This window comes from Salvelinus alpinus, chromosome 9, assembly GCF_045679555.1.
Source record: "Salvelinus alpinus chromosome 9, SLU_Salpinus.1, whole genome shotgun sequence".
Taxonomy (NCBI): Eukaryota; Metazoa; Chordata; class Actinopteri; order Salmoniformes; family Salmonidae; genus Salvelinus; species Salvelinus alpinus.
Window position 1 is genome coordinate 72,175,749 of NC_092094.1, and position 16,012 is coordinate 72,191,760.

The 16,012-nt window shown below is 39.9% G+C and overlaps 1 protein-coding gene across 1 annotated transcript in view; it reads left to right on the plus strand.

Annotated features, from left to right (window-relative positions):
* The window catches only part of LOC139530590 (SH3 and cysteine-rich domain-containing protein-like), an 84,253-nt gene that overhangs the window by 27,278 nt on the left and 40,963 nt on the right, over nt 1-16,012 (plus strand). Inside the window, exons 4-7 of the mRNA XM_071327126.1 lie at nt 1,955-2,036; nt 2,348-2,454; nt 11,720-11,801; nt 15,287-15,363. Of these exons, the coding sequence (XP_071183227.1) occupies nt 1,955-2,036; nt 2,348-2,454; nt 11,720-11,801; nt 15,287-15,363 (348 nt within the window). The remainder of the gene's footprint in view (nt 1-1,954; nt 2,037-2,347; nt 2,455-11,719; nt 11,802-15,286; nt 15,364-16,012) is intronic.

Here is a 16,012-nt window from a genome sequence, read left to right on the forward strand (position 1 = left end):
TCAGATCATTATCCCAGTAAGGAAATTACCTTTCACTGTATATTATGCTGAGTTGAATCTCTCCTTGTTTTGATAAACGTCGTTATTGATGAACACCTGATGTAGCCCTTTCCTGCAGTCAAATGACCTTGTGGATGGAATGATATTAATATTTTCATAATTCCATGATAAACATTATTTTAAAAACCCGCTGAAAATCCTTTGCTTCTATGTAAAGCGGTTTTGTTATATTTCAGTCGTCTGTGATGTATTTAAAGTGTAATATTGGGATGCAAACTCAAAACGTAATACATTTCAACTCTATATCTGACATGGTACAGGTGTCTTCTTATTTTAAGCCCATAACCATGTGTGAGGTGTATACTTCTGTTTCAAAGTAGATTTGTTTAAGACTACCAAGAAACAAGGCCTCCCGAGTGGTGCAGCAGTCTAAGGTACCGAATCGTAGTGCTAGCTGTGTCACTACGGATTCTGATTCGATTCCAGGCTGTGTCGCAGCCGGCTGCAACCGGGAGACCCTTGAGGCGGTGCTCAATTGGCCCAGCGTCATCTGTGTTAGGGAAGGGTTTGGTCGGTCGGAATGTCCTTGTCCCATCGTGCTCTGGGCACATGCATGCTGGGCACATGCATGCTGACAAAGTGTCGGTGTTTCCTCCAACACACTGGTGCGCCTGCCTTCCGGGTTAAGCGGGCATTGTGTCAAGAAGCAGTGCGGCTTGGCGGGGTCGTGTTTTGGAGGACGCACGGCTCTCGACTTTCGCCTCTCCCGAGTCTGTACGGGAGTTGCCGCGATGGGACAAGACTGTAACTTCAAATTGGATACCACAAAATTGGGGAGAAAATGGGGTAAAATATATATATATATTTAAAAAAAGACTAAACAAGAAACACTGTGTGAGCCTGATTTAGCCAACTGCAGTAAAATGTTATTTATTCCACCTACTTGTCTTATACAAGCATGTATTTCACTTACATTACCATCCTTACCTCAGATTACTCTTTCTTCGGTGAGATACTGATTCAGAAAATTGAGGCTGTCCACTGTAATTTTTCTGGATATACGAGGGACACATCTCTGATGGGAAATATTGATTGTATGGGAAGCAGTAAACACAGAAATGTCATGGTTAGATAAATGATAGATATCTGGAGGAGTGTCCTTGTAAGAACTTGGTATGTGGGGAATGGGACGGGACTTAACAGCAAAGAGACTGGTATACATCTTCTTAATAACTTTGGGGCTGTATTCAAAAAGGGTTTCAGAGTAGGAGTGCTGATTTAGGATCAGGTCCCCCTCCTGTCCATAGAATCTTATTGATTATGCTCTAAAAGGCTAAACTGATCCGTGATCAGCATTCCTACTCTGAAACTATGTGAATACGGGCTATGAAATCTGCTGTCTGGCACTCTGCCAGCTGAGTTGTACAAACTGTACAATAACTACTTAAAGTAACAGAATTGATGCTGGACTAATCTGCTCCTGGTCCAGATGCACTTCTTCAATCAACCCTCATTAAGAAATTTAAACTAAACATTAGATAATATTGTTTAGCATGGCTGATGTAGGGAGAGTGATCAGCAGGTGGTTTAGGGGGGAAACAGGAAGGACATGTCACAGAGTGGTCTAAAGTGATGAATAGGTTTTAACCAGTTTTTCTCGCTTGGGATATGTCTAACATGGCTCCTCTGCTTTGGCCAACTCATTGTCGAGACAAACAATGATGTTGCGTGGTTGAATGCAGAAACACTCTGAAACCCAGACTAAAGTACAGTATAGACAAATACAATTTGATTTATTAATACAGTGCATGTGGAAACTTAACAGAGAAATTAGGTTATGCAGTGGCTCTAATGTATTTTGCTGGTGGTGTGCTGTGCTGTCTGTTGACGTATCGATCTGTCACTCACTATGATGTTCCTGCCCTCTCTTAACCTCTCCCTCCCCCCTCCACAGCCAAAGGGCTTTCGAAGGTACTACAGCTCCCCACTGCTGATAACAGAGCAGTTTGGCTACATCAAAGAAGTCATGCCCATTGGTAAGCACACTCTCTTTCCCTTTGCCTTGACAATATTCTAGAGATGTCACTACAAACCAATGTGCATGAACAGAAGATACTCAGCTATTATTGGTAAGTTTCCTTAAAAAAAGTATATTTTGTTGTTGAAACCAACACGTTTCGGCAAATGCCTTCATCATTTACTGAGACAAGACAAAGGACTTTATATTCCTTTCAAAAGGACAACATGAACAGTAGGTTACATTGATACACAGCTAGACTGTCATATAGGGGTTCTTGTTGTGTGATTGCTTTGACTGAAAATAGGTTTTTTCAATGTCTCCTCCCAGCTTGTGGCAGTAAAGTGGACCCTGTGTATGAAGCTCTCCGGTTCGGGACGTCTCTGGCACAGAAGAACAAGAGGGCCAGTGGTTTTGAGTCCCCCCACAGAAACTCTGTAAGAACAACAACACAATGTATTAATGAAACAACCTCATCAGCAACTCAACAGCTGACAGTCATTTAGGAAACTACTCCATCAACAGTAGCAGTGCGTGGGTAAAATCACTGAGGAAGCCAAGCCAAGCCAGTAAAAAAGCCATATTACAACCTGTTGTGATAATTGCGTTGTTTGCTCTATAACCCATTCATTCATACGCAACCGAGATATACAATAAGGCCGTGACCATAAAAAGACAGTCACACAGTGGCGGAATATATTCAACTACACGTACGTTTGTTTCATCACAAAACCGGTGAAGTTCACCAAGCAAATATTGCATGTAACACGTTATATCACCTGTAGCATGGTCAATAAGTTCATCCTTTCGACAGTTTACTAAACAACTACTGATTTTGAACCACGGAGTTACCGCAAGTCACCACAAAGACAACAGGAGCACTGCCTCCACTATTCCAGCACTATTTCAAAGTAAACGTTTAAACATAATCAAATCAACAAGGCTATATATGCTTAGTTTAATACACTGAAAACAAATTTAAAGATACCAAAAACAATTTAGTCCAATCAATGTGGCTAAATATCATGTGGCTGTCCATGGTACTGATTTATCTGTGTGTGTGTGCGTGCGTGTGTGCGTCCGTGCTCATGCAAGTAAAACAAAAAATGTTCACTCACCCTACTTGTAGACTAGTTGAACGGCAATGCCATCCTCCTCTCTTTCATGTTGGCAAAATGGTTTATGGCTCAGTCATACAGTACACTTTTATTTTTGTTGTTATAGGCTACCTAGCTAAAATGTTTGCTAGCCTCAGTTCCTCGTATGGGCAACAATGAACCAGCTAAGTTAGCTAGCTAGTTAGTTAACGTGAGCCTACTAGGATACATCTAGGCTACATATTGAACTTCAATCGTCTCAGGCCAGTGGCACAACATATTCATTTATTGTTAGATCAGAATCGCCATCATAATCATTGGCCTGTACAGAGAATTAAGCCAAAAACACAAGTCCAAATCCCCATCTCCATCCATGGCTTAGGAAAGGCCCGATTTAGCAAGCTAGCTACTGCAGGACATCAACACAGCAGATCAGAAACAGACAAGTTTGAAAATTGTGTTTTGCTTAGGAAGTGTTTTGATTGGTCTGAAGCCAAATCCAAACTGGCTTCCCTTGGTCGGGCATATTCCTGCACCAAGACAACCCACAGTTCAGCTCAGCTCAGCTCAACGATGATTGGCTAATTATTTTAGGCCAAATACCAAATGGCCAAATGCTTGCAGGTATCAATCAATCAAATGCTACGGCGGCAACATGCCATACTCTTTTGGTCCAGACAGCATCAGATACATGGGCTACACATACTGAGATTCAGCCACTTGCTAATTCATGGAAATGTATGAAAACACAGAGACGAAAGATAAATTATCTTAGAATTTTTATTGGTTAAATATTTGGGGACGCCTGGCTTCCCTTGGAAACCATGAATATATGCCACTGCCCATCAGCAACACATAGTGATTAATAACTAATTAACTAATAGCTATAGTATGTCAAACCAGTGGCTAGGCTACTAACATAACAATCATTAAGCAGGTGATTTGAATGTGTTTATGTCATGAAGTTCTGTGCTTTGGTGCTTTTTGAGGTCGGTTCAGATTGATTATTAAAAAGAATATCACGGGTTTCGATGCATTATGTGGGTTGAATGCTGTAACAACACCGAATAAAATAATGAATACAAGTCCAATGATGTTAGTGACTGCCCATTACTGCTTATCACTTATTAACCATCATATATTACATTTCCTTTACTTTAAATCAAATATTTGTTTTATTTTATGACTATGAGCTGCTGCCTATGCTGTCTGAAAAACTCCTAAAACAGTGATTTGTCAAAGTAATTAAGGCATACTTTTATGACTGCTGAATACCAACTATCAATCACTTAGATCATGTATTTTCAGGCTCGCGAAGCAACTGCTTTCCATCCCTCTAGATCGTGGGTTCTCTCTTCTCTCAGTCTCCATGTCTGCTCCTCACAGACCGGAAAAGTTTAACACTAGAACCGCCATAGCCGAACGGCCACTGACGATTAATTTTGTAAATAAAAAAATCTGCTCCCCACCAAAAAACTATGCCCTGCTCCTTTCCTGACTTTCCCTAAATGTTTTTTTACACTGCTCGTTTGTCAGAATTTTGAAATCACAAACAGAAAAGTATTTAGAGCCTTTTTACCCATTTTTGTCACACCTATTCCCAACTTAATCCACCAAGACAATGTGCTGTAGGTCGTTGGTACCCAGCCAGGCGCTAATGTGTCTCTCTTTCCTCACTGAATGAATGACAAATGGATGAATGGGCAATAATTATGCACCTTCACAATTGAATTTAAATTAGGCCTAACTGAATGATAAGGAGGGTGAATGATTAGGAAGGTGAAGAGGTTGATTTAATTTAGAAAGACAATTGTGTAATGATGAGTTTGTTATGCCTATTTATCAGCGTTGGCGCTCAGTTAATAATTTGACCGCGCACCTTGCAGGTTGATACCATTCTCTTTTACGTTTTACTAATCAAATTTATTGGAAGGGAAATGAACACATGCTACATGTGGCAGTAGGCCTTAAGAATAATGCAAAACATATCATTAACTCTATCCAGTGTAGCAAACGATGCCAGCCCACTGAAGGAATGACAAATGAATGGAATGGGCAATAATTGTGCAAGTTACTTTACAATCACATTTAAATTAGGCCAAACTGAATGATGAGGGTGAAGAGGTTGATTTAATTTAGAACAACAATAGTGTAATGGTGAGTTTGTGTTATGCCTATTTATCAGCAATGGCGCTCATGTTAATAATTTGACCGCGTGCCTTGCAGATTGATACCATTCTCTTTTATGTTTTACTTTGTAAAAATAAGCTGTTGAAGGACTGTTTTATTTACTGTAACTCTATTACTAATAAAATGTATTTTAAGGGAAATGAAAACATGCTATATGTTGCAGTAGGCCTTTAGAATAATGCAAAACATATCCTTGACTCTATCCAAGTTGATGAGCGGGAAACAAACGATGCCAGTCAGCCTGCACAGCAGGGCCATCGAAACTACACCTAAACTATACCTAAACTAATTTCACACATAATAAGAGTTAGCCAATAGACAAGATTACATTGACAATAATCTGATGAGTGACAATATTAAGCCTATAAATTGTCAAATTGTAAATGAAGAGATGGGAGCATTTTGTAATTGACAGATGCAGGAAAAGGAGCATCGCTTTATCAAATCCGCCTTCAGAGTCACATGCAGCTAAAATATTTTCATTTCTACATAGTATCTGAAATAGCATATTCTGAAGTTTCTATGACACTTACCTTTTTCAAATAACTCTCAAAATTCAAGAGGTGCAGCTCTATTTCCAAATGTAACTTTTTCCAAGAATGTCCGTGCCGTCCATACATTCAGCACATGGCCACTCGCGTGGCAGCATTGCTCTGGCTGTGCGGCAGGTAGCCTAGTGGTTAGAGTGTTGGGCCAGTAAACGAAAGGTTGCTGGATCGAGTCCCTGAGCTGACAAGGTAAAAATCTGTCGTTCTGCCCCTGAGCAAGGCGGTTAACCCACTGTTCTCGGGGCACCAAAGACGTAGCTGTCGATTAAGACAGATCTCGTGCAACGCTGTGTACGACTTCCTTCACAGAACACCTCACAAGTCCTCAACTGGCAGCTTCATTAAATAGTACCCGCAAAACACCAGTCTCAACGACTAGAAGGCCAACATCCTGGAGTCACCTCTTCACCGTTAACGTTGAGACTGGTGTTTTGCGGGTACTATTTAATGAAGCTGCCAGTTGAGGACTTGTGATGCGTCTGTTTCTCAAACTAGACACTAATATACTTGTCCTCTTGCTCAATTGTGCACTGGGGCCTCCCACTCCTCTTTCTATTCTGGTTAGAGACAGTTTGCGCTGTTCTGTGAAGGGAGTAGTACACAGCGTTGTATGAGATCTTCCGTTTCTTGGCTTTTCTTAACAGTTTTCAGCTGTGCTAACATAATTGCAAAAGGGTTTTCTAATGATCAATTAGCCTTTTAAAATGATAATCTTGGATTAGCTAACACAACGTGCCAGTGGAACACAGGAGTGATGGTTGCTGATAATGGACCTCTGTACACCTACTGTATGTAGATATTCCATTAAAAAAAATCTGCCGTTTCCAGCTACAATAGCCATTTCCAATATTAACCATGTCTACACTGTATTTCAGATAAATTTGATGTTATTTTAATGGACAATACATTTTATTTTATTTAAAAAACAAGGACATTTCTAATTGACCCCACACTTTTGAACGGTAGTGTACATATGAGATGAGTAATGCAAAATATGTAAACACTATTAAAGTGACTAGTGTTCCATTATTAAAGTGGCCAGTGATTTAAAGTCTATGTGTATGGGGCAGAAGCCTCTAATGTGCTAGTGATGGCAATTTAACAATCTGATGGCCTTGAGATAGAAGCTGTTTTTCAGTCTCTCGGTCCCAGCTTTGATGCACCTGTACTGACCTCGCCTTCTGGATGATAGCAGGGTGAACAGGCAGTGGCTCGGGTGGTTGTTGTCCTTGATCATTTTTTTGGCCTTCCTGTGACCTGATCAAGTGCTGTAGGTGTCCTGGAAGGCAGGTAGGTTGCCCCCGGTGATGCGTTGGGCAGATGGCACAACCCTCTGGAGAGCCCTGCTGTTGTGGGCGGTGCAATTGGCGTACCAGGCGGTGATACAGCCCGACAGGATGCTCTCAATTGTACATCTGTAAAAGTTTGTGAGGGTTTTAGGTGCCAAGCCAAATTTCTTTAGCCTCCTGAGATTGAAGAGGCGCACGCCGAGGAACTTGAAGCGTTCCACCTTCTCCACTGCTGTCCCGTCGATGTGGATATGGGGATAGGGGGGTGCTCCCTCTGCTCCCTCTGCTGTTTCCTGAAGTCAATGGATGAATGGGCGATAGAAACCAGATAGATATTGATAATGGTGCATGTCACATTAGTTAAGTTTTGGTTACCTGCAGATGTCGATGTGGATAGGGGATAGGGGATAGGGGGTGCTCCCTCTACTGTTTCCTGAAGTCAGTGGATGACTCAGTTGTGGTTAGATGTCAAAGCCAAGTACTTGCTCAATGGCTTTCCATATCTGGAGAAAGATGAAACCAAGCCAGCGGGTGAGCAATTTTCTGAGACTGTGGTTTTGAGACGTGGAGCCTTACATGGGCAAAGACAGAAATGTGACCATGGAGAACTTATTCACATCAATTCCCCTGGCAGACAAGTTGATTGCAAATAAGACTAGCCTGCTTGGAACAGTGAACAAACAAAGGCGGGAGCTACCCCCCTCTGCGCAAAACAACATAACAGTGGAGCTGTGGTAAAGCAACCTCAGCATCCTCAGCACCATGCATCCCACTGTTGCCATCGGCAGTGACCAGAAGAAGAAACCGGAGACGGTGACAGACTACAATCGCACAATGGTGTACATCTCTGCCATATACAGATAGCCTTTCCATCTGCCAAACACCAAATATGGTCCCCTTTTATTATATTACAATAATATTATTACTATTATTATTCTATATAATTCTAACCTATTCTATTTTATGTAATAGGTTAGTGTGGGTGCACTCGACCAGATGGCAAGACTGTACTCTGTAAAAGGAGGTACTCGCAGCTGTCCTGTTGCGGTGTTCTACAACGTGCTCGACATGGGTGCTATCAACGCGTACGTGTTGTACAAGCAATGCCTTGATAAGACAGTCAGCAGGAGAGATTTCATCATGGATCTGGCATGTGAGCATTGTGAGAACCACATGAACGCCAAGAAAGAAGCTACAGCCGTCAAACAGGCTGCCAAGGCAGCAGGTCCTGCTCTCCCTCTTCCCCAAGCACCACAGATCCCACTCGGGAAAAAGAAGACAATGTCAAGTCGGCAGGTGCATGCGGAATAAGGCACATTTGCTCACACAAAGCTCCGAAGCTGTGTGCTGACTGTGGACCCGAAGCATAAAGAGAAGACGCGATTGATTCATGTGTAAAGGCACGGGTATAAGGGCATAATACAGTGTCTGATACGATCAACAAATGACTGTTTTTATATCTTGTCATGAATATATTTCCACAAATATTTCTTCATGCAATTAATCCTTTGCAATTGTTCATGCACTGGTGCTTTTGTTTAGGAATACAGCAAATTATTTCACCTGCGCAGCTGGCTGTTTGTATTATTATTATTATTTATCACGTTTCAGGAGAAGACCCAGATGCAGACAGTGTCGAAGTGACAAAAGTTTATTACTAGAACAGAGGGCAGGCAAAACGACAGGCCAAGGGCAGGTAGAGAGGTCAGTAATCCAGATCCGAGTCCATAAGGTACAGAACGGCAGGCAGTCTCGGGGTCAGAGCAGGCAGAGGTCAATAATCCAGGGTGGTGTGACAAGGTACAGAACAGCAGGCAGGCTCAGAGCAGGCAGAAATTGTAAAAACCAGGAAAACTAGAAAACAGGAACTAGAAAAAGACAGCTGCAAGGGAAAACCGCTGGTAGGCTTGATGAACAAAACAAACTGGCAACAGACAAACAGAGAACACAGGTATAAATACACTGGGGATAATGGGAAAGATAGGCAACACCTGGACAATTATTATCATTTTCGTTTCTACTTTGTCTAAACAAGCTGTAACTGGACTTGATTAATTACTATAACTCTTACTAATCAAATATACAAATAAAGTTGATCAAATTGATTAAACTTTAATGTTTTAATTGCAAGGGAAATTAAAATAGGCTATAGGCCTATGTTTTTTCTAGGACTTTGTAGAATTATACAAAACAGTTCCTTGACTCTATCTAAACATTTATATATTTTATATATTTCCACGCATATTTTTTTATTGAATTAATCCTTTACAATAGTTTATACACTATTTATCAAGCATGTTTGCGCATCTTGCAAGTTGATATGCATCTGATGCATATGCTAAAGAGGACGCCTCGTAACGTTCCCTAGCGGATACTTATATGCTGAAAGGCCAGGCGGTTCTAGTGTTAAGCAATGGATTATGGTCATTGTAGTTAATTACCACATTTTCTGCGCTAAACTATGTCGAATATTGGGTGGTTTGAAACTACAACTCCCTGCTACATTGCACAGTTCAGGCTAAATCTGATTTATCTCTACAGCTCACAGAATAAAAAAAACATAACGAAGTGGTATTCAAATAATTTAACCAATTAGTTGTTTTAAAAACGAAAAATAACTGGACATTTTGGAATAATCGCTCAGCATTAATCTTTACCTGCTGTGAGTGAATAAGGGAAGGGAAAGGGAGAGGGGATACCTAGTCATTTGCACAACTGAATGCATTCAACCGAAATGTGTCTTCCGCATTTAACTCCTCTGAGTCAGAGAATAAGTGTAGGGACTCATTACATTAGGACAGATACTGGCACCTAGGAAACATGGTGGTGTATCTGTGCTCCGGCACAGTTGCGTGGCTGCTGTTACACTGGCTTAATTGATTAGAGTTCGATCACTCATTTTAGCCTGGCAGCATGGTTGACGGGTCAAGTGAATACATTATGTACTTTATATATTCTGTCATATTCAGCTGGACTAATGGTATAGATGAGAGACACACATTGAAGTACGTGCCAAAACTAGCGTGCTCTGTTTCTTACAGCAATGATTGGAATGCAATGATTGTACAATTGAAACAAAGAACAGTTTGAAAAGCTACAGTACAGCAGCTTCAATACAGGTGTTCTTGTTGTATGTTTACTCCAGCTCTTTAATATCTGATCGTCAGTGGTTGAAAAAGTACCTAATTGTCATACTTGAGTAAAAGTAAAGATAACTTAACAGAAAATGGCTCAAGTAAAAGTGAAAGTCACCCAGTAAAATACTACTTGAGTAAAAGTCAAAAATTATTTTATTTTAAATATACTTAAGTATGAAAAGTAAATGTAATTTCAAAAATATACTTCAGTATCAAAAGTAAAAGTATATATAATTTAAATTCCTTAAATATGGCAAACCAGACGGCACGATTTTCTTGTTTTTTAAATTTACGGATAGTCAGGGGCACACTCCAACAATCAGACATAATTTACAAATGAAGCATTTGTGTTTAGTGAGTCCACCAAATCAGAGGCAGTAGGGATGAACAGGGATGTTCTCTTGATAAGTTCGTGAATTGGACCATTTTCCTGTCCTGTTAAGCATTCAAAATGTAACGAGTACTTTTGGGTGTCAGAGAAAATGTATGGAGTAAAAAGTACATTATTTTCTTTAGGAATGTAGTGGAGTAAAAGTAAAAGTTGTCAAAAATAGAAATAGTAAAGTAAAGTACAGATACCCCAAAAAACTACTTAAGTACAGTAGTACTTTAAAGTATTTTTACTTAAGTACTTTACACCACTGTTGATCGTGTACTCAGATACAGCCAATGTGGAATAAATATGACCAATAAAGGAAATCTAGGGGGGATTGGAATGAGGACTCCAGGAGAGATATCTGCTCATGAAAAACGCTCAGATTACAGAGCTTTTAGACAGAGAGGAGGACTCGAAGACTCAAAGCATAAAAATTACACCTTTCATCTCCTCGCTTCTCTGCAGTTTATCTGTGTAAATCTCACATTAACTGTACTGCGACTTGAATCAGCCCTTTCTACAAGGATGTCTCAAAGCAACCAGGGCAGTCCTGTCAACGGCAACTGCTATGGAGTGGGTCTAAAATACTATGTGTTTAGACACTGGGACAATGTGATCACAGCAAGGGTTACCATCAATGATAGAAGAGGGCAAACTCAAGTAAACTCAGCTCACCCACCCCTTTTGTTTACCACTACATACAATAATAATGACCAACTGCAGATTTTGATCCCATATTACTTTACTTCCACATTCAGTTGATTGGATCATCAGTGTTGTTATGATTCCTTCAACTGTAGCCCAGTCATAATATGAGTCAATGTTTTGGAGCTCCATTGAGCAGCTTTTGTAAATTCAAGATAACATCAAAGCTTTTTTGGTGGTCCTGAAAGTGGTCCTACATCTAGACCACCCTCTACGATTCTCAGAAGTGTGGCAAACATTAGGATGTTGTAGAAAGCAGTGTGTGCATGTTCTGGGTACCTATCTACTGTATGATGGGTGATCTGAATGACTGGTATCAATCTGGCAGTTAGATGTAATAGCTTCTATCTGCTCCCACAGACCAGTGACTTGGCCCAGGTTCCAGAAGAGGCCATCGCTCACAGCAGTCAACATGAACTCACCAGGAAGCACAGTGATAATGGTGAGTACTGTACACAGTGTACTCAGTGGAGTAAAGTACTTAAGTAAAAATACTGTAAAGTAGTACTTAAGTAGATTTTTGGGGTTATTTGTACTTTACTTTACTATTTATATATTTTTTTATACTTTTACTTTTACTTCACTACATTCCTAAAGAAAATAATGTACCTTTTACTCCATTCATTTTCCCAGGCATCCAAAAGTACTCGTTACATTTTGAATGCTTACCAGGCTCGGAACTAGAAGCACAAGCATTTTGCTACACTCGCATTAACATCTGCTAACCATGTGTATGTGACCAATCAAATTTGATTTGATTTGACAGGAAAATTGTCCAATTCACGCACTTATCACGAGAACATCCATGGTCATCCCTATTGCCTCTGATGGCGGACTCACTAAACACAAATGCTTTGTTTGTAAATTATGTCTGAGTGTTGGAGTGTGCCCCTGGCTATCCGTAAAAAAAAGAAACTGGTGCCATCTGGTTTGCTTAATATAAGGAATTTGAAATTATTTATACTTTTGCATATTTTAGCAATTACATTTACTTTTGATACTTAAGTATATTTAAAACATAATACTTTTAGACTTTTACTCAAGTAGTATTTTACTGGGTGACTTTCACTTTTACTTTTTCCACCACTGGGTGTACCAAGAGGCAGCCATTAGTGACACTGGGAAATGCACTTCTGTTATGCATAGACATTATGAATTAAACATTACTGACTACTTAATGATATGTCTATAACCTTAAAAATGCTATACCTAGAATTTCTTAGAATGTCACCCCTAAAGTGGAAGCTAGGTGAATTGCAACAGTACTAGGCTGCATTCAAAACAAATCTCCCCCTCCCACGCATCCCATTTCCTCTAACATGGCAGAGGGTCGCACATGAGCCTTTTACTTTAGGCTTTAGTCCACCAGCTTCAAAGGGCTGTAAAAAATAATATTTTTTGTTATTGAAAATATATTTCATAGCGATTTAGATGGTATAATGATTCTCTACACTTTTCAGTGCTTGTTTTCTCACGTAAACAGAAATTGAGCGATTTTAGCATCCAGGAAATAACAGAGCGATTTCTACATTGGCCACTTGACCCGATTTCCACTAGATAACATAGCCACAAAGTCAAAACAGCTTTCCCATTTTAACAACAGATGCCGCTCCGGCAGGAAAAATCAATAGCCGAATATCACAGCCAATTACAACACTGGCGAGTAAGTAAAACTGTGAAACACTATCATTCCACTATTACTGCAGATATACACTGAGTATACAAAACATTAAGAAAATTATAGAACTTCAAGGTGAAAGTATTGCCAGAATAGGAATTAGACTGTAGTGAAAAGTTTATCATGATTGTATAACATACAGTATTTCAGAAAATCAATTATATCAATGTATGAAGGAATCTTACAGAACCCGGGAGGTGACATTGACTGAGCTTTTCCGTAGAATCCGTAGAAGGCCTTGCAAAACAATTGACCAATACACCAAACATGTATATTACATACATTGAGTGTACAAAGATTAGGAACACCTGCTCTTTCCATTACATAGACTGACCAGGTGAATTCAGGTGAAAGCTATGATCCCTTATTGATGTCACTTGTTAAATCCACCTCAATCAGTGTAGATGAACGGGAGTTAAAGAAGGATTTTTAAGCCATGAGACAATTGAGATATGGATTGTGTATGTGTGCCATTCAGAGGGTGAAAGGGCAAGACAAAATATTTCAGTGCCTTTGAACGAGGTATGGTAGTAGGTGCCAGGCGCACCGGTTTGTCTGAAGAACTGCAACGCTGCTGGGTTTTTCACGCTCAACAGTTTCCCATGTGTATCAAGAATGGTCCACTACCCAAAGGACATCCATCCAACTTGACAACTGTGGGAAGCATTGGAGTCAACATGGGCCAGCATCCCTGTGGAATGCTTTCGACACATTGTAGAGTCCATTCCCTGACAAATTGAGGCTGTTCTGAAGGCAACTACATATCAGAAAGGTGTTCCTAATGTTTGGTATACTCAGTGTATTACAGACATTTTCTGAAATTACAATGCAAAAAAATAAAAATAAATCCAATGTGTCCTACATTTTTGGTAAAAAATGTAGGAAGAGGTAATCATTAGCCGACACAGCTACAAGGATGTTCATGAAACCACATGGTTTCTTCCTTATTAGAGGTTTCAGGATGCTTGTATCTAAACCAAAGTAGATCATTTTAAGATTGTTCTATATATCAGTTGGATTCTCTATAAGCTTAAGTATGAGGTCCTAAACCTAGCATGAAAGTGCATCCTTGTAGCTGTGTCGGCTAATATAGTCAAAATGTTTGCCTTGGGGTAAGTTGAGCCAGTTGTTGGGCCAATGGCAAGTTGAGCAAATTGCAAGGCATTATCGCTGGGATATGAGGTAACAACAGGGCCTATAAATTGAAAAAAGGGTTCGAGCCTTAAGAGGTTATTAATTAACTCTTTTTTTTTAAAGTACAAAGTGTTTGTTAGGTGTTAAGCCTGAGTTAAAATATGCTTTAAATTATTAAAAGATAATTTAAATTATTAAAAGATAGAGCAATTAGGATTGTGTTGAATTGTGTTTCGGAAATAAAGATAGACATGGTCTTAAAAAGGTAGTGGTAAAAATTAATTCAGTACAGAAATGTGTATGCAGCTTCACTTACCCTGTCCTGTAGCTCTACTTACCCCATACCCAGGGTAAGTTGAGCCAAGAGACCTCTTTTTCTGGACAAGCTATGTTTACATGAATTCTGATTCTTTCCAAGGATACAAAACATCCAGAAATACAGTATATGTAAATATATTTGTTAGAAATAATACTATATTTCCCTTGACAGAGTTATGTGGAATTAAAGAACTGCTCAACTTACCCCACTCTCCCCTACTTGCTTCTCAGTTCTATGTACTGTACAGTACTCAGAGTAAGATCTCAAAGACACATTTAATCATAGGAGAAATAAGCCAATGAGCCTGACTTTTTGCTTGCAGTAGCATTCACCCAGAACAATGAAGTCAAAGAAAGCACACTATTCAAAATGCCATTTGAAGCTCCACACAGAATATCATCTGTCCCATAAGGATAGAGAAATAGAAACATTGTGCTGTGTTCCTCTCTGCTTGCCACGTGTAGAGACTGGAATTTCTACTCAACCATACTTGAATATCTGGACAGGGCTCAGTAAGGAAAAAATGACCCAAACTTAAAGTATGAGAATCTTCCCCGTTTGTAATCCCATCCGAATACCCTGTGGCTTTCTGAAATATGTATTTATTCATGAAATAGCTTCTCTACCAAAGCTTGTAAAATGAATGCTTAGGTTTATTCCAGGACATTCAGTAGATAAAATCCCACTGCTGTAGAGATTCAACCAAGCTTCTCTGTCTTCTATAGCTTTAATGTCTTTGATAATTGAAGTATTTGTCATTGATATATGGTGATTCATTAAATGTTTTGTGTTCCAGTGTTCACATCACTTGAGAACGGGACGGAGCCCATTCCCTATTGCCATGTGGCCGAGAGGAAACCTGATGATTCACCGGTAAGGAGCCCAAGCACTTAACATACAGTATAGTATGAAGATGGCGATGGCGCCGTACTGGATGGCCGCCGTTTTGCAAGCTTTCGACCCAACTTCGCTATTTTGTGATTCTTTTGCAGTTTATTTTTAGTTTATTTTCATGAAATGTATCCGCTATCATTTCTTACAACCGACAAGAACTTTTGAACATCAGATTGGCAGTTAATTACCTCAATTCCGGCTTTGACTTTCTGTAACTCCGACCCAATTTTAAACATCACAATGACAAGAGTGTGGGGTAGGGCTGTTACGGTGACCGTATTACTGCCACACAGGCGGTCATGAGTCATGACGACATTCAAATTCCAGGTGACCGTTTAGTCACGGTAATTAGGATTCTTCAAGTTCTGATGCTGCTGATGGTCATTAGTAGCCTACCAAACTTGCTAACTGCCTGGTACTATTGTCCCTTTAATCACTGTGATGTCAATGCAAATGTAAATCAAACACTTCATAGCAGAACCATGAGCTCATGTTACGCAACGTTTCTATAGGCTATGCAATTGCGTGAGAAAACAGTGATGGCCTCTATTAAAAAGAGGAGGAACCCATTACCTTTCTATAGGCTAGGCCTACTATATTTATTTCTCAACTTTCCTAATATTAAGCA